Source organism: Daucus carota, chromosome 4 (assembly GCF_001625215.2).
Source record: "Daucus carota subsp. sativus chromosome 4, DH1 v3.0, whole genome shotgun sequence".
Taxonomy (NCBI): Eukaryota; Viridiplantae; Streptophyta; class Magnoliopsida; order Apiales; family Apiaceae; genus Daucus; species Daucus carota.
The window spans coordinates 39,059,125-39,085,667 of NC_030384.2; the positions used below are offsets into that span (position 1 = coordinate 39,059,125).

The 26,543-nt window shown below is 33.8% G+C and overlaps 3 protein-coding genes across 3 annotated transcripts; 2 read left to right on the top strand and 1 right to left on the bottom strand.

Moving 5' to 3' along the window:
* The first annotated feature begins 1,941 nt into the window (after positions 1 to 1,941).
* Positions 1,942 to 9,969, top strand: LOC108217777 (uncharacterized). Its single transcript, XM_017390663.2, has 7 exons — positions 1,942 to 2,274; positions 5,095 to 5,180; positions 7,319 to 7,465; positions 7,566 to 7,674; positions 8,138 to 8,261; positions 8,574 to 8,844; positions 9,672 to 9,969. The coding sequence occupies exons 1-7, from the start codon at positions 2,151 to 2,153 to the stop codon at positions 9,777 to 9,779; spliced, it is 969 nt and encodes a 322-aa protein (XP_017246152.1). The 5' UTR covers positions 1,942 to 2,150; the 3' UTR covers positions 9,780 to 9,969.
* Positions 9,970 to 10,792: 823 nt separating this feature from the next.
* Positions 10,793 to 14,800, bottom strand: LOC108217773 (uncharacterized). Its single transcript, XM_017390658.2, has 7 exons — positions 14,330 to 14,800; positions 13,114 to 13,361; positions 12,710 to 12,862; positions 12,417 to 12,573; positions 12,176 to 12,318; positions 12,008 to 12,043; positions 10,793 to 11,726 (listed from the first exon to the last, which is right to left on the bottom strand). Exons 1-7 carry the CDS (start codon positions 14,403 to 14,405, stop codon positions 10,950 to 10,952), a joined length of 1,590 nt encoding a protein of 529 aa, XP_017246147.1. The 5' UTR covers positions 14,406 to 14,800; the 3' UTR covers positions 10,793 to 10,949.
* Positions 14,801 to 18,927: 4,127 nt separating this feature from the next.
* On the top strand, positions 18,928 to 26,196 carry LOC108217774 (aspartic proteinase-like protein 1). Its single transcript, XM_017390659.2, has 10 exons — positions 18,928 to 19,532; positions 21,706 to 21,844; positions 23,512 to 23,753; positions 23,869 to 24,096; positions 24,216 to 24,354; positions 24,434 to 24,504; positions 24,623 to 24,722; positions 24,937 to 24,997; positions 25,178 to 25,249; positions 25,537 to 26,196. Exons 1-10 carry the CDS (start codon positions 19,243 to 19,245, stop codon positions 25,773 to 25,775), a joined length of 1,581 nt encoding a protein of 526 aa, XP_017246148.1. The 5' UTR covers positions 18,928 to 19,242; the 3' UTR covers positions 25,776 to 26,196.
* The last annotated feature ends 347 nt before the right edge of the window (positions 26,197 to 26,543 follow it).

Below are 26,543 nucleotides of genomic sequence, written 5' to 3' on the forward strand. Positions count from 1 at the left end.
ATGACTATTTACTTACAAATGGATTTAAAATATAATATGTATATGAGTTTGAATTAAATATGAACCGTGGATCATATTCGGGTATTCGGGTAGGATCATATTATGAAAAATTATATGAGACCGAATCTGAGCCGGTGCAGGTGTGCTCAGATCCGGGATCATATATTATACGGGCTTAATATTTCCGCCAGATTTGGATCGTTTTCAAAACGGATATGAGACATGTATCATATTTTCGAGCCAGATATGAGCCGAGACACCGGATAGTCCGTATCGATTTACAGCCCTAAAAATATCATAAACAATTTTGTTAAGTTGATTATTTAACTTATCATCTCCACCTCTGTGAGATCCCTTTGGATCTTGATTTATTGCCGCCAGTGATTCCCCATACATAACATAAACCATGAGTGTGTATTAGATTCCAAAATAGATCAAACTAATTTAAGAAATAGCTAGTGCAGGTGTAAAGATACACAACTACGGTGGTGGAACCCTTTGCTAGTGACTGCTGACTTACTTTTCTACATTCTTTCCCTCTTTGTTTTATATAGTTTGATACTTAAACAAGGTAGATCTCCCCATATATCATTTTGCCAATCGCTTTCCAGATACATTTGCATAAATATATGTTATACAATAAATTTTTCAATATAACATACTAGCACACATTAATCTGTTGCTTATAGTTCATATGAACCATCAAATTTCTCTTCATGTTACAATATTAGAACAACACAATAATTATATATGATAATTCAGTGTCTGAATAATAATAATAAGAAGAAAAGAATAAGGCCCTGTGCTTTATGATGTTCTCTCCAATAATAGTGGTGGAGTGGTGCATTTCACATTTCGCACTTGGAAAAGCAAATGGGCCACTAAGGATGGCTTAGGTCTAACGTCACAGCTTTAAATCTCCCGGGTACCAGGTATTTTTATATTACTAATTTTTTATATAATACATTGCAAGTTTGTGTGCATACCCACTTGACACTACACAACTTGAGATTCTGTTTGTTTTCCCTGGAACTTGGGTGTTGTTTGGTGTCATGCACCAAAGTTATATGCCTTTTATGTAACTTACTACTGTTAGAGCTTTGTGTTTTTCTTGTGCACGTGCTGCCCTTGCTCCCACTATAGGCTTCTTCTTTGCTTGCTGCTACTGTAATTTCCACTAGGGTTCTTGCTTCTATGCTCCTTGTTTTTGCTTTTACAACTTTGACCTTTTCATTTTCTGGTCTGCGTTTGATTTAATATTATACTCATGGCATGTTGAATTACTTGTTTAGCTAATATTATAGTAACTACTATGCCAACAATTTTATTATAATTTTTCAGCATGTTTTTTTAAGGGTGATTTAAGTATGTTATTTGAATGGATACGATGATGCAAGTGGTTATTGACTGAGAATCACCACAATGCAAGAATAGAATATAACAAGTGTATATTTGGTAGAACACATTTCAGAAAAATCATAATCTTTCCTAAAAAGTTAGGACCAGGCTAAACATTCCTTATTTCATTTTAATAGTAAAATAGTCATTTCACTTCATTTTTACAAACTTTTATATTATCTTCTTACTGTATTTTAAATTTAATATAATAAATAATAAGAAGACTAATTGAAGTAATCGGAGTTGTGAATCAATATATGAACTATTTCTTATAATTTTCATTTCAACCGAGCGCTTAAAATTTATTACATACTTTGAAAATAAAATTTAAAACCTTGGCGTTTTGAACAGAATCGTTTATACACAAAAACTATGCAGAATTCTGTTCCATAATACTATTGGCGGCCCTTTGCAATGTCGGCCCACGATATCTGCACCAGACTGCTGGTACAGGTCCAAAGTCCAAACCAGTACTATGGAATTTGGATTCTTAAAACTTTTCTTTATTCTGATTAAATTTATCTAAATTCAAATAATAAAATGAAATAAAATAAAATATACTTGTCTGCTGTGCAGAGGAAAGCTACGAAGATTTTGGTTCACAGTTAGGTGTATTTCCTTACTTTCCCAGGAGAGAAGAAGATACATACATACACTAAAAGAGGAATTAGGGTTTTGTTGTATGAGTCCACTTTGCTGAATCGATTGAATTAGTTTGTGTGTTTCTGTGTATATATTTCACTAACGAGTCAATGGGTGATCCAGCTGAGTCTTCTCCTCTTGTTCCCCCACCTCCGATCACTGATATTCACAACATTGATCTCGAAGCTGGTCCTGGCGAACAAATTCAGTGTCGTATTTGCCTCGAAACTGATGGTAATTTCACTTTTTTGCTGCATATTTCTCTTTTCTTTCTTCATTTTTTGGGTAAAAGAGATACCTTTGTTGTGAATTGTCTCTACTGTCCTCTAATTTTGGCCTGTTGTTTCAGTTATTTGAAATTTCGGTGATTCGTGAATCTTTGTGTGCTCAAACTTACCGAATTGTTGGTTTCTGGTGTTATAGGAGATAGTTGTTGCAAACAAGAGCCTTAATTTGCAATGACAAAATGAATTTTATGAAATCTTGGTTTTGAGCAAAAAAACTTAGTAGAGGATCGGTTTACACTTAATTTGCAAAGACATGTTCAATTTTATGAATTCTTAATTGTATTAGGTATTAATTATATGATATATCCATATTACACTGAGTCTGTTAGTCAGTTGCTATACTATCCAAGCCAAACTCAAACTCTAGATCTTTCGTTGGTAGATATCTTGGCCTTGTCGAAGTTATGGATTTGAAATATATAATCAGGTAAAAAACAAAAAATATCAATGTGGAACTGGGCTATTACAAACTTACCCACCAAGGCCCACTTCTCGAGGCAATACGAAATCACGGTTGGAATTGTGTCCCCGTGTCTGGCCTTTTGTTATTATGGGAAGATTTCACCAGTCTTTGTGTCCCTAACTCCTACAACTCGATGCATTAAGCTTTTAAGAGTTAATTCTGATACCACTTTGGATGTAATTGCTTTGTTAGTTGGGTTTAAACATCTTGAGTTGTCTTGGTGGAAGGAAGGCTTATTCTTGTTTCCTGCGACTTCTCTATCGGGAGTAGCCCTCATGAGTGATCTTCATGGATTAAAGAACATCAGTTTCTCTTATGAACTTTACCGCCATCGAGTACGCAGATATCATGTTCGAAATTGAATACCCGATTGGTTAGCCGATGTGTTCTGGTCATGAATCGTAATGGAAAATAGGGAATCTGTTTTGTGAACTATGCGACTCAAACTTAAGATGTCTAATAGATTCCTACCACCTAATGAGACTCAAACTTAAGATGTCTAATAGATTCCTACCACCTAATGCACATGAGACCAAGTCTTATGACGCCTTCTCTGGTTGTACTACCTGAATCCTGCTGACATTCATATGTGACAACCGGTCAAATCAAAGTTCTTTCACAAAATCTTGTCTATCCCGATTATGAATTCGTTTGCATCTAAAAATAAGATAAAGTATAAAGGTCCTAGGTCCAAGATCCAGCTGCAACAATTTGTGCATTCCACAAGCTCACCATATGCCTAAAAGATCATGATTTGTTGGTACACCTAGTAGTAGTACTTGATCTTTTAAGCTAAACTAGTATCTCCACATGTCTCAAAGTGGGACTAGTTCGAACATTTATTTCTAGATAGCAGACAAAAATAATTTGGTTGAACATACTGGAATTTTGAACATAGGATTCTAGATAAAAAGATATAAAACATATCGACTTAAAATTGATTGTTGAGTGTAATAAATAGTGTACAAAATTGTCTTTTGAAACAAAATCTCTCAAGTTAATCCAGCCTCCCCAAGTTGATCTAACCGAAGAAACGCTACCCTCCTGGCTCTTTTCCATGAGACAAATTTGCGTGGTCGCAAACTATAAAAGTGAACAATCTCATAATCAAAACCTATTACACACATACACACACACCCCTCCTTCCGAGTAAAACACTAGAACCCTAGAAATCACTCACGAAGAAAAATAGTAATTAGAAATGAGGAAACAAAACTCTTTTAACATTCCATTGCTGCAATATAGAATATTCCTAATAAATTAATTATCCAATGTAATACTTTATACATTACGATATAAAACGAGCACAAATCAATATTTTTAAATCAAGCTTTGCATCAAAAATTCTTTATTATATAAATTTCTATAGTAGTTTTAAATAAAATAAAAAATAAGAGCCTAGATAATAAAAATTATTGGCTTTATCTATATATTAGGATTAAAAATAAGAACAAAATCTAGATAGTATATTAAGAAAAGCCTTTAGAGATGTGGTCGTGAATTATTTTTGGATATAAAGCAATTTTATATTGTTTTAACATTCATGACGGTTGTACATGTGCTTCTATGTTTTATTATTGAATGCTTTGCTTTGTTGTTACACTTTTACTAAGGAAATCACACTTTTTATAAGGATATGTGTTAATAAATTTATTCATCGGAAGTCTAGTGGAAATATTGTCGGTGTCGGAGGGTGGCGGTACCCCAAAGTCTCGAACAGTTTATGACTGACTTCCAAAATTCATATAAAGAGTAATAATATCTACATTTTTGTACATCACAATGTTTTAATTATAATTTGTGCCCCCTTAGAATGTGTATATATCTATAATATACTATTAAAACTGAAACATGAAAATTTTTGGTTTGTATTGGAAATTTAAAAATTTGTTATAATTAAAACACATAACTATTTCAATATAGTTACATAAAAGAATAAAATAACAAATAGTAAAGGCAACTTGTGCAAGAGATATAAGCTAGTATAATTTATGAATGTTTTGATTGAAATGATGATATTTTATGAGTTCCTGAAAGTTTAATTTGATATCAATAAATTTGAGTATGAAAGACTACGAATTCCCGATTCTTATAAACTTATTAACATATTTTATCTAAAACTTTTATGCGCGCGCGCGCGCGCACACACACAGAGTTATAGACAACACACAAAAATACTAACACTATGTTAAGGAAAATTGCCACCGGAATGTTTAATTCCTGGCTCCATCCCTTAGTATGTCACTCTGTATTTCACTTTTTACTGAACACCCTCGTGTTGCTTGGCTTTCACTCTTTTATCAGGCAGGGATTTTATTGCTCCATGCAAATGCAAAGGAACATCAAAGTTTGTTCACCGAGATTGTCTAGATCATTGGCGTGCTGTAAAGGTAAATGTTCTGTTCATTCATAATCTGCAGTGAATTACACAGTATTTAAAGAGACTTGATATTTATGTTCCTTTGCATGAGGCTTGTGCTTCAGTAATATTATTTATGGAGCATTTTGTCTAAAAAAAGATTTTCTGCATGGATTGCAGCCTTTTTTCAATATATCTTAAGGGTTAATACCCATTTAGCTTACCTCAAAAAGAGTTAAGGTCCTCAAAAGTTACTTATATTATTTGCACTAAAAATAATCGAATTTGACGGGCTAATCATTACAACTTACAAGGTCTTTACGCATATAATTTTTTAAATTTAAATAATAGCTACAAGTTTTTCATGAGACTGTAAGATTAATGATTAATATTGAAATATATAGTATTTCTGTTAAATGTAGATTATTATAAAGTATATATTATAATAACTGTATATTGAGCAGTAACAAAATTATAAATATGTCTAGTAAATTATACAATAATATATTGTTATTATTGATCCAGTTAGTGATTATATTAATGATAGCGATTCATCCCTGATTATGTAATTAACCGCTAGAAGGTTCCCAACATTTAGTTATAAGTAAAATTTCTACTTGGGTTCTACTATCTCTATTCCATGTGGATAATATTGTTATTATTAGTAGTAAATAACTTATTATACATAAAAATCAACAAAAATACTAGAACTCACATTCATAATGGTTAGTAGTTACTATTTTGATGTCAAATTCAACTTATAAATTAAGTGATGGTATGTATGTACGTTAGAATTTCAGTGTAAATGATAGATTTACTCTAAATGATATGTCTGGTGTTTTATAAGAATTACTATATTCAAATGAAGATAAAGTTTGAGAATAAGGAATGGCAGCTCAATTAATATCATTTTAAAATAATTTACATGTTTCCATATGCAATTTAACTGCAATGAGTACATAATTTATCCATGAGTGCATAATCTTGCTTGCAGTTATCCGATTTTCCTTATTCACCCTTGGTCACCTGGACTGAAGTGTCAATACTCGATAAAAAGGACTAATGAATTGCTTACCTTTTATTGTAAATATATCCAGTAAGAGTGCAAAGAAAGTACATAAAACTTAAATGTAGGCATGTATACAGAACTCATAAGAGCACAGGTATACTCGAGTTCTATGGTGGGTTTTTTACTGTATATTGGAGAGTTAACAATCATAATAGGTGGAATTTCTTTAATGTAACGTTTGTTCAATTAAAAAAGCGTAACATGAATGCAGTTTGAAGTGTACTGAATGCTAACTATCTGCCATGTGAATGATTTGGGAATTATCAAAATCTTCCTCTAACTGAATTCTTTTCATGCGTACTGTAATTTATCATCCTCAAACTCATAATTTAAGGTCTGACAAGAATCATGCTTCTTTTGATCTTCTTAAAAACTTAAACTTGTCTGATAACTGAATACCTCTATGACTTGTTTGGAAAGTTGGTTTGAAATTTTGGACTTGGTACAAATTAAATGTTTGGATATATAAAGATGGATTTGAATTTAAATTTAATTTCAAGAAATTCAAGTATAAGGTTATATTTTAGATTTTCAAATGACAAGCCAATATATGCATTTGAAATGAAGAACATATTCCCAAATACCATCTTAATTTATTCAGGTTTACCTTCAATATATTTGGTTTTTTCTTATTTATTCTATTGTCTCATCTTTTAAATATGCAATATTAATCCTTCTATATCTTTTTTGGTTGTATAAGAATTGAAAAGAAAAAGGTTTGTCATTATCTATGCTACTGCAAGGATGTTGGTAAATAATTCTCAGATTGGTGCTTTATGGTGATGTTTTACATTGTAACTAGGTAGCAGGAGAAGATAGAGGAGTGTTGGTTAGTTTGCAGTTTGCTTATATGTTATTAATATTTTGTTTGGTGTCTTCTTCTTGTATCTGCTATAACTTTAGTTTGACAAGGAAAACTTTCAATTTACTATTTGAGCTAAAAGCCTAAAACAGTTATTATTATTAAAAAGATTTGCTGAAACTTTTAGAGGCCCGATTACTCATAAGATGACATATAATAAACTTGTATGTTGAGTAAAATAATTGTTGTTTTTCTATTGTTTATTAACGCAGTAATGTCATTGTATCTCTTTCTGCAGGAGGGATTTGCATTTGCTCATTGCACAACATGCAAGAGTCCATATCATTTGAGAGTTCATGTTCTTGCTGACAGAAAATGGCGAACCCTGAAATTCCGATTCTTTGTGACTAGAGATATATTGTTTATCTTTCTCTCTGTTCAACTTGTAGGTCATTTCCTCTGTTTATGATGGGTTACTATTTCAGATTCATTTTTGTTGCTCTTAACAATATAATTCTTAATATCTCGTATTTTTCTTCATACAGGTGATTTCTTCATTGGCTTATTTGATGTATATAATTGATAATTACCAGAAGTCCTGGCTTCGTCTAGCGTGGGGATTTGACAGTGCAATTAGTTTTTACTATATATGTGGTTAAGCCTCTTGAACTCGATATTATTTAATTCTTAGTAGTGTATGTTACTTTTGAAAGGTCTTGTTTAATGTATCTTTGTTTATATGTTTGGATTTTCTGGTTATTGAGCGGGACTATCTATCAAATATGAAGTGCACAACATGTTATATTAATGTTGATATTTTTTAGGAAATAGTTATGCTGAATGCATATTATTTGTTATAGGTCTTCTTGGACGCATATTCTTCTTCTTGTAATTATTATTTATTAGAAGTTTCTTGTTTTGCACAAATGATATTTATTTAAATGAAAAATAATGATTTTCAACAGTAGTACACACACACATATATTCTCTTTAAGAAAATAGTTGTACTGCACATATCTGGCTGTTATATTTCTTTACCGACAGTTGACATATAACTTGTTTAAAATTTATCTTTGTTGGTGGTATAAGTGGATATGGTTAATATTGGAATGTGTAGGAGCTCTACTGTTTTTTGCGCTGCTGGGACTGTCCGGATGCTTTATAACTTGCTATGACCGAAGGGTTCGAAATGATCTGGCTCAGCCATGTAGAGAATTATGCCTTTGTTGCTGCCAGCCTGGGTATGTAATGTTTTTCTATAATATTCTTGAATTTGGCGGTATTTCTATGATCCTTGATGATAGTAACTTCATAATTCCTGTTTTTGGTGTTTTTAATGGATTATAAATATTAGTTTATTGCTACCTTCCCTGTGCATGTTATAATATTAAAATTTATAACACTTAAAAGCACCTTCCAGAAACAGTAGATAATTGTTTAGTTGACCTGCGACTTGATTAATTCTATTCTTAATGACTGTAGTATGAACATATAGACATCACACTATCTCTTATCTGATATAGTTTTGTTATATTGTAATTTTGTTGGCACAGGGTCTGTGCTGACTGCCATTTACCTGGTACCCTTTGTATGTGGACTGACTGCACTACTTGCTTTGAGAGTTGCGCTGCTGCAACTGGTGAATGTGGTTGCTTGGGAGGTGCTGGGGAAGCGGGGTTACCATTATTATTTGTAATGGCTTTGATTGTGCTGGGACTATTTACAGTGATAGGTATCTTCTACAGTGTATTGGTAGCTACAATGGTTGGACAAAGGATCTGGCAGCGACACTATCATATACTGGCAAAAAGGATGCTAACAAAAGTGAGTACATTTGTTTTTTATGTGGTGTATTTCATGTTATTAGAACTTTATTATAATAATGAATACACAGAACATTATGCTTGCAAAGGTGAAAAGATTTAAACAATATTTTTATTGTTTCTTCCATAAAGGGAATGTTAGTACCCATTTAACAACAAAAAGATCCCCGTTACTTGTTAACTACCTGCAGGCCTTCTGAAAATTTTATTTGAGGTTGTCTAATTTGTAAGTCTGGTTTTGACACATGTATTTTACATGGAAGGAATTCTCAGAGTTTTTTTGGTTTATTCCTGGAATGGATTCAGATGCTCAACATATTTTTAATAAGTATCTGCACCTGTATCTTAGATGAGTATATTAAGTCTCTGCAGGAAATGCTTCAAAAAGTATAAAGAGTAATCGGCCATCCTGTCATCAACTCTTAGATCATATTCCATGTGTCTTTTCCCTTATATGGCATTTGGGTTCTGAATGTAGAATCATGTTTTTTTTTTTTTTTTTGACTAATATGGCTTATAGCCTTACAATTTGAGTATCTGTTCTAAGATAATCTCGAGGTGAGCCAGAGTCGAACCCAGGACCTGGGCCAACAGAGGATAAACCCTTAACCACTTGGGCTATCCAATCGTGCTCAATGTAGAATCATGTTTATTTTGTCTGCTATGAATATTACTTCAGGTATGCTTTAGGGAGTTTTAGTTGATGAAGCCACTGTGAAGGCCTTGTACGACAGTTGTTACACTGACTGTTTTATCTTTAGTTTCAATACCAGTAGGATAGATAGCTTCTTCAGTTTTGTTCCTAACCTGTACCTCTTTCTTGTTCAGGAGTACGTTGTTGAAGATGTTGACAGTGAGACAAGTGGATCTGATTGGTCTCCACCACCTCTCCCACCTGAACATGTTCAACAGCTGAAAACACTAGGTCTCTTGTGAAAGTCTGGGAGTTCAGCCAACGTGCGTGATCCAAAGATGAATACTTGAGCATCTATAACCAATTATGATCTGTAAGCCGGTCTTCAGCGATAATTCACAATCTAATTCAATTTCTTTGGTTTCTCCAAGTGTATCGTATACAGATAATGATGTTGTCAATATATGAAAAGAAAGTCATATTATGATCAAATATACACACGACGTTGAATCATGGATTAGCTATGAATTATCACAACGTCGATGTGATAATTCACGATCTAAATCTTTTATACGATGTATCGATTGAAATTTGAACCTCTTCAGATTAATAATTCGACAGATCATTATCTGAAGTATATCTTTCCTGTGAGTTTTCTGAGATAGCTGATAGCTCCCATGAATACATCAAACGTTCTTTCCAAAATCGATACAATACCGTACTAGATACCCACACAGTATTCACGTTTCAAACCATTCAGTTCTTTTCATCTTAACTTCTAATTAATTTGCCTAAAAACAAGAATTAATTTAGCCTAATATTTAAGGCATTATTTAGCCTGTGGAAAATTAACCTTATGCCTGCCTAGGCAATTTTTATCATTTACTCAATGCATTCCCCATCAGCCTCGCTCCCTGTTGGATTTAGAGGATAATCTTCAGACTGGCCTAACAGCAGCTGAGATTTTTACTACTACTCAGCAATAACAAACCAACCTTCAACCATTTGACGTTTACTCATTTAAAGTATATTAATCACTTTTCTCACTTCATTCCTTCCCCATTCTCTCCAATGTTCTGTTCTCAATTCCAAACATTCTTTCATTCCAACCAAACACAACCATAACGTCATGCATATTTCTCACTCTTCCGCCCTCCCTTCATATTTTACAGTTAACTCATGCATAGGCAACGATATATGTCCAGGGCCCTGGTTATTTAGGAACCAAGGATTGTTGGAGATGTTAAAACAAAATTGCTAGTCTCCACCTGCGTTTTTTGGTTACTTTTTTCACCTACACTATGAGTCTGTAGTATCTCCACAGACAAATACAACTGTCATATCGCTTTGTGTCGATCTTCCAAGAAAAGAAAAAAGAAAAAGAAAACAATGTGCAAAGCAGGGTTCAAAACTTTCTGATTTTCCACTACCTGAAAACAGTATCAGTTTCTGTCTACTTAATTTAGCTGAAGTCACTGCTGTTGATGAGGGAGAGCATAGTACACCATTCCAGGAGGTTGGAGAGGCCGATAACTGGGAGGAATAGGGGGTTGCTGAGGCATTGGTATATGATTTTGCTGACTCAATGCTGATTGGTGATGATTCATCACAAGAGGTTGCTGCTGGGACATTGGGACCATAGGGCTCATCATGTAAGTTGGCGGGGGAGGCGGTGGTCCTGGTGCCATGGGAGGGCCGTTACCATAACCATATGATGTCACGATATTACCCGATGGTTGCATGTATTGCTGGGTAGGCGCGTTGGCAAGTGATATATACTGGGTTTGGGAGTTGGGCAGGTGACCCTGCATAGTGGGTTGAGGCATCATAATGGAATGATAAGGAGTGTTTGTTTGAACATTGAGGGGTTGTGCTGCCATAAAGGCATTGGGGTCTGAAACCGGATATGACTGTTCTGGTTGTGAGATGGTGTTGCTGACTATATTGTTTGGTTGGGAAGGGAAAGAACTGGAAGTAGTTGAAGGCTGTGTGAACCCAGCTTTTTTAGCTTCCTCAGCTGCAAATGTTGACAGAACAGAACTCATGATATATTGCGAAGAGCTAGAAGCTGCAAGCCTGTCTGCAACCTCTGCTGCAATGGCGGCAGCTGACTTCTTTGGTGTTTGCCCTTTTGCATTGGCATCAACAGGTGGTGGTGTCACAGTTGATGGTTTAGAATCAGCCACATAGTTTTCATCATTGAGCTGTTTTCTCATGTTCGCAGCTTCCTCTGCTTGTGCCGTTGCTACCTGAAAATTCATTTCATATTAATTTGAATCCTAAGAGTGGTGTTCGCAACTACTTGAGCAGTAGACGAATAGTGAAACATATAAACAGAGAAACATTATAACAGAAGCTTCAGATGCAATACAGAAATTCACTAAAGAGTGCAGCATAAAAATAAAGCATTTTGGATCAGATGCTAAAACTTGTCTTTGCACTAAACTACCGCTTCATCTACCCACGAGAATGACAAGACTACTTGGAATAACATGAATCTGCTTCAAGTTCAGGATATCAAATTACAAACCTGCATCTGCGTTCGAACATTCTCCAGTTCAGATTCCTGGTACACAGGAAAAAAGTTCTAGTAAGCACAGGCATTCAACAGCTTAGGCAAAATGATCTACAACTCTGGATTTTTCATATATAAATATACTAGAATGGCCTTTGCTTAAAAGAGTAGTCCAAATGTCACCTGTTCATTTAGCGCATCTCGTAACTGTGATACAAGTGCCAATCTATTTGCTTCAACAACTTTAAGCTTATCAATACACTGATTCAATATATTTTCGTCCTCCTCCAGATCTTTTGCCAAAGTTTTTCTCTTTGGATCCTTTGCTGGAATATTGGGGAGGGAATTAGCTTTAAAACACTAGGCGATACAACTAGAACAGAAGTACATCAAAAGGTTCAGAAATTGCATTTTCGCATGCTACCTTGGGTTAGGGCTACTTCAACATCTTTCTCCATCTTCCTAACACGATGGACAACTGACTTGCATTTATCCATTTCTTCATCTTCAGCAGTATGTTCATTAAGTACCAAGTGAAATGCTGAAACTATCTTCTCTGTTGTGCCCCCAATTGTCAATTTCTAGTTATCAAGAAAATAATATACAGAGTTAAAATTATACATTAATATTTAATAATATATAACACAATATAAATTTACTAAATAAGTAAATATAAAAAGGTAAGATGATAGAAGAAACATAATAGAGATGCCTTACTGTTTTTATGGATCGTGAATCCCTTTTCATAATTCTGATTGAACGAGAACGTTTCTTGCTGAATTCTAATGGTTGAGGTAATTCTTCTCCAAGCATCACACTCTTGATGCTCTTTCCATGGCCAAAAACTCTCCGGTCTTCCCATATATTAACCTAGGAATTAAAATGCATCAGATCAGCATAGCTTATTATGCACTTATCAACAACTAATGCAACCATAATGATCTCATGAAAAAGGCGTTAATATCTGGCATTCCATAGGACTGGGTTGCATTTCGTACTAAAAGTGGATTCTCTGTAACTAAACTAGTTTAGAGCTCCCAATCAAAATGTATACAGCTCAGGGCGAGAAAGAATATGTAGAATAGGAAGAATTATTAAGGATGAAGAGGAACAGGGCCTACCAATCTAGAAACCACAGTCTTTCCATAGTCATCGCCTTTCTCTGTAAGATCTTTAATCGCTGCAGGCAGAACCTTCCAGAACTCATTTATAAATTCATTTCCTTTACGTTTGCTATTCTGCATAATATCATTAGCAAGATACAACAAGGGAACTTTCTGTATTATCTCTGCATTGTGGAACTGCTTACTCCATGTCAAAACAACCAGCTCTGCTTTGCTTCGGTGAAATATACACCAATGGGATAAAGCTAACAGAAAGTTAAGAAAGCGATATTGGCATATATTCTGGACATCGATAGGGAAAAAAAATCTGTGTAGGAGAATACAGGTACACATAGAACATACAATTAACAAGTGAAGACAAATTAAAAACTGTAGCTTTTAAGCATATATAAAGAAAAATCCCTCAAAAATTATTACAACTACAGATCTAAACAATTTCGAAAACCCAAATAGTTTGTACTAGGTAATACAGCATCTAAAATTCTGTTGCCTCTACAAGCTTAAAGGAAGCAATTCGTATGGCAGTGAAAAAGAATTACCACAGTCTAACCTCATTGTTCACAACCCAGCCACATCACAATTTACGCAACATGTAATGATTTTGGCCAAATTAATTATAAAGGTACAAGCTTATTTCTTACATATGTGTTCACTATTACAGTAACCAGTTTAATGAAGTTTTTTTTACAAAAAAAGAAGATATATCCCAGTTAATCATACTAAGGGGTAATCCTAACCTAAATGCCATTTCCTGAATCGAATCCACATTAGGATAGTAAAAGATTGGATCTCAATTTAGAACCAGTTCTAGTAAATTAAAATCTTACAGTACACTTTATGAAATAAATAGAACCATTCTCCGGTTGCATATCGGGACCTACTTTAGATTACGGAAAATTAGTGAAAACCATATAGAGTTCAAATAAAATGACAATGTTATATATGGGTTTAATTGAATTCCGGAAAATAATTGAATCCCTCAATGTAATGTTCTCACTCGTATCTATTCATCTCTCAATATAAAACAAGAAGCAGAATGTATATTATATTACTCACAAAATGATTCCATCAAAATCCAATATCAAATAATGCAACAATCAGTCCAGAAAAATGCAGAAAGTACAAAAATAACTAACAAATAGAGAATAACAAATTACTTTCAAGTGATACAATGAAGAAAATATAACACTACACACACACATAAAAAGGATACTTTCTATACATTGCTGAGTGCTGTTAAGCTTCGAGAGCTTGTCTGCAAGTATCTGTTCACTAAAAACACTACTCATCCCACCACCAACCAAAACCTAAAACTTGTATCTACAACAATTGATATAAAAACCCTAACTTTGCACCCAAATCTTGTAAAAATCAAATATTTCAGCCCCAGAGCTTCATATCTCAAGAAAAAACAAGGGTTTCATCATTTTAATTTATCAGATTTAGAAAAACGAATAATTGAAACAACAAGAGCCAAGATTACAAAATAAAAAAGAACTAATTAAACAGGAGGAGAAGAGATAGTTTTCTTAAGATTTGATTTGTGGGTTTTGAAGAATGATGAAGATAATTGAAACCCTAGACAGAAATTTGTATAGAGATTATTAAAAAAGAGGGAAGGTTGAATTTGGGGGCAGACATCGCAGGTTTTGTTATTTCAGTTATACGTACATAATCCGTTGGTATTTTTGATTTTGAGGTAATTAAACAAATTTGTTACTCACACTTCTAGTTGGATACTGTTTTTTCATGAATAAATATTGAGTTAAATTGTGATCAGTTTATAATATAGGATTATATGAAATAAATATTAATTGATTCTTTCATAAAATATTAATTTAATTAATTAATTATCAATTAAAATAATATAATCGGTTTCAATGATGGACATAGTATTTCAAGGTCCTTCAAAATCAAAGTAATAATCGTTCAATTATAAGATAAAGTAACATATGTGATTAATCAAGTGTTAAAATAATATTTTTTTTAAAAAAACAAAATAGTTTCATATACGAATATTCACGAGCGTGTACCTAAAAATTAAATGATAGTTCGGAGCAATATCCCGCACCTCTCTTAAAAATCGACATTATTATTATCGGATTTAAAGAGTTATTCATTTATAATACGAAACAATTTTTAATAATACTTAAAGTTCATATATATATTTATATGTGTCAAATAATAAAATAAACAATATATATATATATATATATATATATATATATATATATGCACAAATTTTTTAAAACTTTTTTATTACAACCCTGATTAACTAGATTTTTTACTGATATAATTTTTTATTCATCATGTATAAATATATTTAATGATTAATTCTAATTTAAATGTAATTTGATTTGTAAAAGTATAAATATTATTTGACTGAATTATGTGTGTGTCTCGTCACTAATCCTAGAAATTGAATTTCAACTTTTTACATTATAGAAAAAATTAAGTGTCAAGTTCTCATGACTAAATTTCTGCATATTACTTTTAACTTCCAATCAAGCATCTTGTTCTTTGGGAGGATGAGAATTATATGTGTTAATCTAATATAGTTTTGTAAGAACGAGATTTGTAAGAACGAGACGGTGAGGTTTTTGTTTGAGGGGAGGCATTGGCGGGGAAATGTTTGTGGTTTGATGGTGACCATTGATTCGGCTATGGAATTGTATTGTGTTGAATAAGAGAATTATTGGGTATTAGTCCATTGGTAGCATAGGCTTGGGTGCAGCATATATATATGTATAGTTATTGTATATTTAGATAATTATTATAAAGAGGATGTCTTATTTAAAAAATAAAGAGATGAATGTCGTGTATCAACTCGATATGATTTGGATTCTTTTGAGTTATTATTTTCAGAATTGGACTCTTTGGAGTTAGATAATTAGACTCTAATTTAGCTCAGTTTGTATGCATTGTCGTATTATGTTTGTATGTATATTCGGGATATGGACTTGAGTATCGTGTGGAGAGAGGTTGTATGAGTATTATGGGTTGAGTATCCTAATTTGATTGATTGTATCATTAATAATGATTTTGATTAATAATACAAGTTTAGACGTGGATTTTTCACATTATTTGTTTTATTATACATGCTTTGCATTAGAAAGCGAATCTTGGTTTTTTCATCCCGAACATGTGCCACATACAACTTGTTGTACAATTGGTAAGTTTCTTATATAAATTAGTAATTTATCATAAAACTGGTGAAGTGTGCAGTTCGACATGGCACCATCTTGTTTTAAAACTGGTGCACTCTTTAAAAAAATCATAATTTCTTCATCCTTTTATTTTTCATCGCACTCTTGTTGCTGTATGTAGTATAGTTTAAATTTCATTCTTACTGAAGAAAAAACATTAAACCGACTTATTCAGCTTTTAATGGGATCCACTAGTTAATAACGCCAAATATTGTCGTTGTCATTCTAATAATACATACATAGAAAAATACAATTTCTTTATTACATGGCGTGTTAGTGGTTGAGTGGTCCGTTTTGAATTCGAGAAAGTTCCCGATGCAAAGAGAGCCCTGTGCAAAAACGAACCTCCACGTAATACTTATAGAAGACACGCGTCAAGGTTTCTTATATGAATTGTTTTGTTGCTTATATATATCAACATTATTTGTATAGGCAAGACTCATATGCAACCTCTACCCTTCATCCAATAATGATACAACTTTCTGAATCAGTAACCTTTAGCCACAACTTAAAGTTTATAATAGTCATATATTTGCTATCTTTTATGGATTTAAATGTTGTAGCAAATCTGCATAAGCTTTGTGCTGAGGAGAATGTAGAGAGCCCATTGGGTAAAATAAAATCATTTACTATGTTTGGATCTACAAGTTCGAGTGAAAGAGGATGTCTGAACTCTCACTGGTTGGCTAATAGCAAAACTCGAATTGATGATGTTGGCTTTGTGCATGGCAGAAATGGGACTTCTAATTTTTCAAGCAATGAATCTTTGTCTGCTAATAGATTTAGAAACGTGGATCCTCTTAGATATCCTCCGACAAAGTTCATCTCAGATTCGTTTTCGAGTTCATCTAGTCAATCTTACGAGGAACTAGATGTACAAGATTATGTGAAGATGACCCAATTGGATGATTCCGCACTCGGAGCTAACAATGAAGTTGTTGTGCCAGAATATCCTTCTATGCCTGAGCTCATTTTTTCAATTGATACATCAGAATGCAATCTCAATTACCTACCTTATAAGTCTCTTGAACCACCGTTTCCTGCTGTATGTTTACCATTTGAAAAGGCTTTTATTCAGGACTCGGATGATTGGATACAAAATTTAATATCCGATCCTAATTTGAATATAGAAAATTAGTATTGACATTCTAGACAACTGTCATGTTATCCAGTTGTCTATTCTGAATGTTTTGTTTTCTGATTGATGACAATAAAAGTCTAGCAGATATGTCATGTTCTAGTTGTGATTGAATCTAATAAAATATTTTTTGTCTATGAATAATCTTTTTGATTTATATTGTAACTGTCTTTTACAAATATTAAATCTTAAGTTCCTTATTCAAGAACAATAAATAACAAGACGTAATCATATACTTCTCATTAACTTTTTATGCATTTTTTTTAGAATTTTATTGGTTATAAACAATGATTGATGTTATTATAAAAATATTTTGCTTAAAGTTTCAGGTATCAACAGAGCATGTAGTAGTCACAAGTGTATATGGTTCCCAACCGCCAATAAACTTGTCTATTTCTCTTGCACAAAAAATAAATTTATGATATAATGAACTAATATTTTTGATAACAATAAATAAGATCATAAGTTATAATTTAAATTGAATTTCTATGGAGTGTAATCTTCATTTATGTTTAATGCTTCATTAATTTGAAATAAATAAATTTGAAGGTGTTTAATATAATTATATTTCATAATTATTTCAATGCAATTTTTATTTTATACAAAAATTAAGTAAAATATATCAAATATATTTTAAAATGATTTATTATTTATATTAACATATAATCAATTAATGAACTAAATATCTAAATGATAAGAGTGCAATGATTTATTATTAAAATCCGTCCCGCGTCTCGTTTCCATGTATACTGTTGGCTGGGACGGGGGAGTATAAGTTTGTTGTATATATCACGACTCTAGGTACCACAATGTCTATTGCTATATTGTTCGATGTTAAAAAAACATTATGTTAAGAATTTTTCATTTTCATCTTATTTTTAAACTAGAATGGAAGTTGGATCGATAATAATCAAATCGAGATTTTAAAATCGAAATTAATAATTCAATTATAGTGTCGCTTTTTATTTCTATAATTGGAGATATATAGTCGTGTTTATGATTTTAATTGAACAGATGGCCTGCATTGTTAGGCAACTTTGACTAATTTAGAAAGCTCATTTCATAAGCCCATACTAACACTTCATTTTTATGTTTTTTGTGCATGAAGAGGCATTTTTGTTAACTAAATTATAATACATACAAATTTATTATCACCTTCCTGAAAAACAGTTGGCAGATAGTCCGCTCATGGTCACACTAACAATGCTAAACACTAAAAATTATAATTTTGAATGATTTTGAATCATATCGATCGATTCTTGTATCTTAATAATGAATGACTCCTCAGCATATATAACGATGACCCCAATCAAAATGCTTCAAATATATAAAAATTTGCGTTTAAGTTGTGCTCATGATAAACAATAGACGAATTCTTATAAATAAAAATTTAGAATATTCTAATAGCCTAAATTTTCGCCAGGTTGTGAAATTAAAATGAAAACCTTTCGTTTCATTCGTAAAAGCATAATTAAGTGAAGAAACACGTTAATCACAGGGTGAGAGACAACCCACTTCTCACATTACAAACAGTAACTGCTAAAGTGCGCTATTGCCTCATCTCTCTCTCCATCACCACCTCACTTCTCAGCTGCACCACATCTCTCTCTCTCTCTCTCTCTCTCTCTCTCTCTCTCTCTCTCTCCCTCCCTCTCCCCCTCTCCCCCTCTCTCCCTCTCTCGCACACACACAAGAGGCACCCCCTCTCTCTGGCGTCACATTACTACAAAGTTGCTCTAACTCTTTACATGAATTTATCTGGATCTGGTCATTGATTGTGAAATGGAGAAGGCGACAAGAACTCTAATTGTGATAGTGCTACTACTAGGAACTGAAAGTGTCACCGGCGTGATGTTTTCATCGCGGCTAATTCACAGATTCTCCGACGAGCTAGAAGGGCTTAGGGTTTCAAATAAAGGTGAAAACTGGCCGATGAAGAGCAGCTTAAGTTACTATAAGATGCTCGTAGATAGTGATACGCAGAGACAGAACATGAAGCTAGGTCCTCATTCTCCGTTTCTCTTCCCCTCCGAGGGTAGTCAAACGATGTCGTTTGGAAATGACTTCGGATGGTTTGTGCCTCTCTACATTTTATAATCGCACAAAATTACAATTATACCCGATTTTATTCGTTTTTTAATGTTAAAATAGTGGTGGAACTAGTAGTAAATTTGAGTTGGTACTCATTCACTTGTTTTAGTACAAACACCAAGATTTGGGTAGTGTACAACTGTACATTGTACAAGAATTGTAGCATGGAATAACAAATCAAGTAATACCAATTAATAAGAAAACCAACTAAAATGTAAAGAATATATTCTGACCCTCAAGCTTAGTAAACTTAATAAAATTCCTAATCAAGCAATCTAAGTTTTTTGAACTTCCCATTTTTCATGTCCTCCTTGTATGCCCCTTTGTAAGAGTTCAATTCTTCTATATCCTCTGTTTATTTTGTATACACGTTGCTTCATAGCCAAGAATATGGAATAGAAGATAGTAAAATCTCGGATGGGAAGCATTCGTGCTATTCCGTTTCCTTGGATTTTTAGTCAATTCACTTTGCAAAGGCATTTATATTTATAGTAGAATTGAGGAAAAGAAAAGGCCACAGCAATACCACAGAATATAAATTTTCTTTAAGACTACAGTAGCAGTTGCGGGTTGTTTGGGATGAAGTACATGGACTATTTGTCTGAGGATTACCATGTGGCTGAGCTGACAGCCTGACATGGTTAAGGGCAATGTTGAGACCTTCCATTACAGAGATTCAATCTCGGAAGGCGAAAATAATTCTGCGTTAAGGGTTTGACGTATATCTCATTTCTTGCATTTAGTTGGTTACCATGCCATGATGATGATTATATAGTATATGGTGTTGATCTCGTACTTGTTCAAGCTGATAAAACAGCTAAATAAGTACAAACTCAACTTTACAGGCCTTTCCACCACTGTTAGGCTTTAATAGCTCGCTCTATCCACGCCAATCAGTCGAGGATTGGAATCTATATGGTCATAATAGGCGCAACAGAACTACAATAATTAGGTTTATTATTATTATTTAATTTGGGTTTCTAGCTTCATTGAACGTCCTAGAAATTATTTGCTATATAATTGGCCCCTTGCACTGGGCCCAAGACCCTATATCTATTGTATGAAACATGATTCAGTTAGTCCTTCTAGAACTGTATTCTTGGTACTAAAATAAACAAAACAAAGCTGAAATACAGTAGTACACAAAGCATTTGATCCATTTCTGCCATTGATAATCAACTCTAAATGAGTGAACATTAGTGATCATAATAGTGTGGTCCTTTAGAATTTAATACATTGAGGAACCAGAGTGGCCAAAAACAACATAATTACAATAGAAATTACGTAATACTGGCATAGATATAATATTGTATCTCTAATAAGAGGAAATACTCCCTAAATTTGTGTGTGTTTATAGATACATACAATAAAAAATGACACCACTTGACGCGGAAAAGGTATATTAAAAAGAACAGGACACCCTTTGTAGATATTGCGAGCATTCTTAGTTTGCACGGTAAAACATCGGCAGTTTTGTCAGGCCTAGTTTTGAAATGCTGTAATTATCCTAAGCAGGGACGGAACCAGAAAAAAAATTTGGAGGGCCGAAAATTATTTATGTAAAAAATACATTTCGACAATCTAGATTTTATTGACAAGTTCATGAATTTGTATGTACAAAATCCAAATTTACATGAAATTTCTATATATATTTGAAGGGACCATCAAGATTTGTTAGTTTGTGGGGGACCACATGAACTCTATAATCAATTCCTATACTCAAAATTGAATAAATACAAGCTTATTGAGAGATTTTTGGGGGGACCGAATGACTATATAATCAATTTTTATACTCAAAACAGAATCAATTTAAGCTGGGGGGACCATGGCCACCCCATCCCCCCCCCTGATTCCGTCCCCGATCCTAATTCCTAAGAACTAAACAGCCTGATTACCAATTGTTTGTTTGGGTTCATCTTGTTATAGATGTAAAAAATGTCATAAGCGTTTGCCTACTTCTGGATCAAGAGCTCGGAACCTGCCAGAGTACAAGTGACTGACACATGACCATGACTGTTTATGCGAGTCTCTGTTTTTAGAGCTAGTACTGATGGAATATTGATGTGCTGTATACTATTTTGGCTAAGAGATAATATCAGTTGAACTTTTAAATGAGTCCTGATATCTGATTTCATATTTCATTCATAAATGCAGGCTACATTATACTTGGATTGATATAGGAATGCCAAGTGTTTCTTTCCTCGTCGCATTAGATACTGGAAGTGATCTGCTTTGGCTTCCTTGTGATTGCCTACAGTGTGCTCCGCTATCTGCCAGTTACTATAGCATCCTTGTATGTTCACAAGTCTGTTTATCGTTTTTCTCATGCCTGCTGTGTAAATAGTTATTTGGAAGCTCTGCTGTTTCACTTTTGAGTTCATACTTTCTAGGTGGCAAGTGAGTATTTTAATCATATAGATTTAACAAGGTTACTAGTCTAACTTAACAACAATATATACCTTAGATATCATTAGCTTGCCAGATAGTTCTCCACTACTACACTACATTCATCCTGGTTGCCCCCTTGGGCTGAGAGAATAAAAACACTAAAAGTTTGCAAACCTAATTTAGTAACATTTTGGTGACTTCCTCCCAATTATCAGGAAAAGAGAGGAAAGACATTTTAATGCCTTGGAAATAGACATGCAATAATATTTTTAGGTACTCCCGCTATCCCAAAATAAGGCGCTTCGACTTTTTACACATAATTTGAGGTGCTACACAATATTTTTCAAACTTCCTTTTTCTGAATAAAAATTTAACATCAATATTTTTATACAGCTAAAGAAAAGTAGAACAATAATGTGTAGATATATGTTTTTTTTGCACCTCAAATTACGTGCAAAAAGTCAAAGCGACTATTATTTTGGGACGGAGGGAGTATCTAGATGCTACTGGCACGATTGGTATATATTTTCAACAGAACACCCAAAATATGTAAATGTAAACTTGTAAAGTGTTAATATCTTTATTTTTAGTGATATCTTGCATTCCGTTTAAGCTAAGCCCCAACTTTTCTTTACTGTAATACTATACATAAGAGCAAGTTCAGTGCAATACTATACTTGGTTCTATTGCCGTATTATAGCGCCGAATGCACAAAAACTCAACCCCAAAGGGGTTTCATATTTAGATGCATCCATGCATAAATGTATGTTGGTTCTATATTTGAAGATGGATCCATACACCTTTGCCATCCAATCACAAAAACTCAACCCCAAAGGGGTTTCATATTTAGATGCATCCATGCATAAATGTATGTTGGTTATATATTTGAAGATGGATCCATACACCTTTGCCATCCAATCAATAACTACATATGGAGGGTAAGAGTTAAACAACTTTGCATTGTACATAACCAAATACCAAAAGCATATTGAATTGGGCAAAAGTTATAATTTGGAAGTAATTATGAAACTAGCATTGGAGTGCAACTTTTATTGTAGTACTTAATAAATACTTTTTTGATACTATGTTATAGCAATAGCAATAGATACTTAGCATCTAGCATTTGACTTGCTCTAAGGAAAGACGCCAGCTGGTATGTGGATCCGCTATGAACAAGTGCCTTGAGAACTTAGCTGTTCTGTTTAACAGTTTAAGCTGGCAATCTATATCTGTTTCCTGTACAATATTACCTTTCTGAGATGTATCACCAATAAATGAATAAATCACATGTCAGATTTTCTTATCTTTTCTGAAATAGCCTCAACTTTTATGAATTATTTTGCATGCTGGATGCTCAAGGGTGATAATAGCACACAACTGTGTCTCGATATGAGAAAAGTCAGTACTTGGCTCTTTTGTTCATAAAGACTGTTTTTTATGCAATGAACATACAAGTCAAAACATTTCAAAGAAACTTGAAAATCTTTTCTAGGAATCAGTAGCAGTTTTAGCACTTATTTCCAGTGATTGATTGGCAGGTGCTCCTTGGTATTGGGGGCATCTATTATGCAGGATAGGGATCTAAATGAATACAGTCCATCTGGCTCCAGCACTAGCAAGCACCTATATTGTAGTCATCAGCTATGTGAATTGGGTCCAAATTGCAAAAGTCGCAATCAATCGTGCCCATATACAGTTAACTACTATACTGAAAATGTGTCAAGTTCCGGTTTACTAGTTGAAGACATATTACATCTTGTATCACGCAAAGCTGATGGATCCAACAACTATGTACGGAGTCCAGTTGTTATAGGGTTAGTTCTTTTATCTATCCGTTTTATTTGCTTTGGGATAAATTCTGGTTAATCTTTATTAGTGATTAGTAATTGTAATATTGAATTTGTGGAATAATTGTTAATTATTGTACAGATGTGGCAAGAAGCAGAGTGGTGGTTACTTGAACGGAATAGCACCAGATGGTCTTATGGGCCTTGGACTTAAGGATATCTCAGTTCCCAGTTTTTTGGCAAAAGCAGGAGTAGTTCAGAACTCGTTCTCGCTGTGTTTTAATGAAGATGATTCTGGGAGAATCTATTTTGGTGACCAAGGAATTTCCACCCAGCAAACTACTCCATTTCTGTCCTTAGATGGCAAAAAGTATGCACCATGTGATTGCTTAATGAATTCTTATTTTATTCCATTTTAAAATGTCAATAATGTTGCACTTTTGCTGATAAGTTTTTGGTTTCTGTTTCCAATAACTTGTTCTTCAATAGTATCACCTATATTATTGGAGTGGAGTCATGCTGCATATCAAGTTCATGTCTGGAGCTAACAAGATTCAAAGCACTTGTTGATAGTGGTACGTCATTTACGTTTCTTCCCAATGATATATTCGGAAGAGTTGTCAAGGAGGTAAGTAATGCTAGTTCTTATACTGGACTCTCATATGCTGATATGCTCTACAATTGTCTAATATAACTCATTCTTATAGTTTGACAGGCAATTCAGTGGAGCCAAAACAAGCTTTGATGGATATCTCTGGCAGTATTGTTACAAGGCCAAGTAGTTACATATATCTTTTCTTGTTTACAAGTACAATATTCCTGTCATAACTTATTAAGAAATAAAAAATAAGTCGCATAATGCTCTTTGGCTGACTTGAGGTTCCGATTTCTAACAGTTCCCTCGAATTGTCGAAGGTTCCATCCATGAAACTGAGGTTTGCATTGAACAACAGCTTTGTGGTTCAGAATCCTGTTTTCAAAATCTACGACAACCAGGTAGGCAACTCAACACGTTTTCTTGTTGATTTTACTGGAAGTTTGTCTTTTTTGTGCATTGGTCCCTTTCACACTCTAAAGAATCTTAATAGTTAATACTAGTTCTGCCATACAAGTTCACAAATTATCTGCAGAGTGTATTCCTTCATGCCTTCCAAGGCTTTTAATCTTTTTTTTGTTGTTGCATCCAATCATACAATTATTTGTCATGCAGGGTCTTGTTGGATTTTGTTTAGCCATACAACCTACGGATGAAGATATGGGAACAATTGGACGTAAGTATGAACCATGTTTTGATGCTCCTGTAGCTTTTCCTTTCATCATCTCAAACTACATACTATTATCCACATCATCCTCCCCCAAGCCTGATGACTTAAGTGAAGCCGAAAGTTAATTGAACCTGAGATAATTATGGCTTAAATTTAATCACACTCTAAATTCTTTTCTTATAACAGAAAACTTCATGTCGGGATACCGGATAGTATTTGACAGGGAAAATCATAAACTGGGGTGGTCACGTTCCAGCTGTGAGTACATTTCCCTCACAATGTTAAAGAATATTTCTGCACTTTGCATTTTGTGGTGTTTTGTTTCTAACATCTGTTTCTAGATTTTCATGAAACTTGGCTCATTTTGTCTTTATGCTTATCATTTTAACAGTCACTACTTCTTTCTCTGCTTTATTAAATGTATTGATGGAATCTTGTACTTGTGCACGTTTGAGTTGATCATATATGCCAACTTCTTGGATTTTTTTAAAAATTAAAAATCTAGAAATATATTTGTTAAGTCTGCATGAAAATATTCTTGTCAGGTCAAGAGATTGGCAACGATAATCAAATGCCGCTCTCTCCATCACCCAATGGTAGCTTCCCTGATTCATTACCAACTGAGCAGCAGAGTAGACCTGGTGGGGTTGCAGTTGCTCCCGCTGTCGCTGGAAGGACACCCTCAAAGTCTTCAGTGACAAAAGTCAGACCAGTTGCACGATTATTATATGTAGCAGAGCTCATACCTCTTCTATCATTTCTTCTGCTTGCCAGTGCCTCATAAATCAGAATACTATTTTGGGGCCAGACAACTAGACTGATGCGGTCTCCTAGACTATCTTGTGTGATCTTTATACATATAATACTCCCCTACCCCTCTTTATTGTAGTTTACATGTCTCCCTGTTAGCTTAGGTTATGTAGTCGGCTTTAGCAGTTAGAAGTGTAGAGCTTGTGTTGTATTTCTCTTTTCGTTTCCTAGAGCTTGTTATGTGTAATTCGGTTTTTAGTGTAAATATTTCTTCACTCTTCACAATTGGTGTTCTCCGAGAGATCAAGTTTTGACGTCAATTGGAATGAAAATTGTATGATCTCTCGCAAATACGCTGGTAACTTATGCAGCAGTGAAATGTCGACAAGATGAAAATTTGTTAATCTGCCAGAAATATCAGAGGTCGTTCATGCCTCAACACTTGATTCTCCCAATATTGTCCGGGGATAATTTTTGTACAGAGGAGCGAAGAAGGGAAGCGTATTCTCTCAACATACCACTAGAGATTAGGGGAGGGAAAACCTCTAAAATGTACTTGTAAATTTTCTGATGTAGGGCACAATCACTTAAAAATTTAGATTTAACGTCTATGTGCATTAATTTGGACTCGTAAATGGATCGACAAATTTTGAGAGCATGTAGAGATTAAGATCTTTTCTCAGCATTTCAGCTTAAAATGGGTGTTGTGCCCATGTTTCTGTTTAGATGTGGCAAGACGTTAGATTGGATACAGTATTTGAGGAACATCCAAGTTATTGGTCACCCATGACTCCATGAGTGT

Coding starts and splice junctions, on each gene's coding strand:
- LOC108217777 (XM_017390663.2), top strand. CDS start 2,151: ATGGGTGATCCAGCTGAGTCTTCTCCTCTTGTTCCCCCACCTCCGATC. Junction 5,181..7,318: donor ATCATTGGCGTGCTGTAAAG/GTAAATGTTCTG, acceptor CTCTTTCTGCAG/GAGGGATTTGCATTTGCTCA. Junction 7,675..8,137: donor TAGTTTTTACTATATATGTG/GTTAAGCCTCTT, acceptor TGGAATGTGTAG/GAGCTCTACTGTTTTTTGCG.
- LOC108217773 (XM_017390658.2), bottom strand. CDS start 14,405: ATGAGTAGTGTTTTTAGTGAACAGATACTTGCAGACAAGCTCTCGAAG. Junction 13,362..14,329: donor CACTCAGCAATGTATAGAAA/GTATCCTTTTTA, acceptor ACTTTCTGTTAG/CTTTATCCCATTGGTGTATA. Junction 12,863..13,113: donor AGACTGTGGTTTCTAGATTG/GTAGGCCCTGTT, acceptor TTTAATTCCTAG/GTTAATATATGGGAAGACCG.
- LOC108217774 (XM_017390659.2), top strand. CDS start 19,243: ATGGAGAAGGCGACAAGAACTCTAATTGTGATAGTGCTACTACTAGGA. Junction 19,533..21,705: donor TTTGGAAATGACTTCGGATG/GTTTGTGCCTCT, acceptor TCATAAATGCAG/GCTACATTATACTTGGATTG. Junction 24,355..24,433: donor TCGGAAGAGTTGTCAAGGAG/GTAAGTAATGCT, acceptor TCATTCTTATAG/TTTGACAGGCAATTCAGTGG.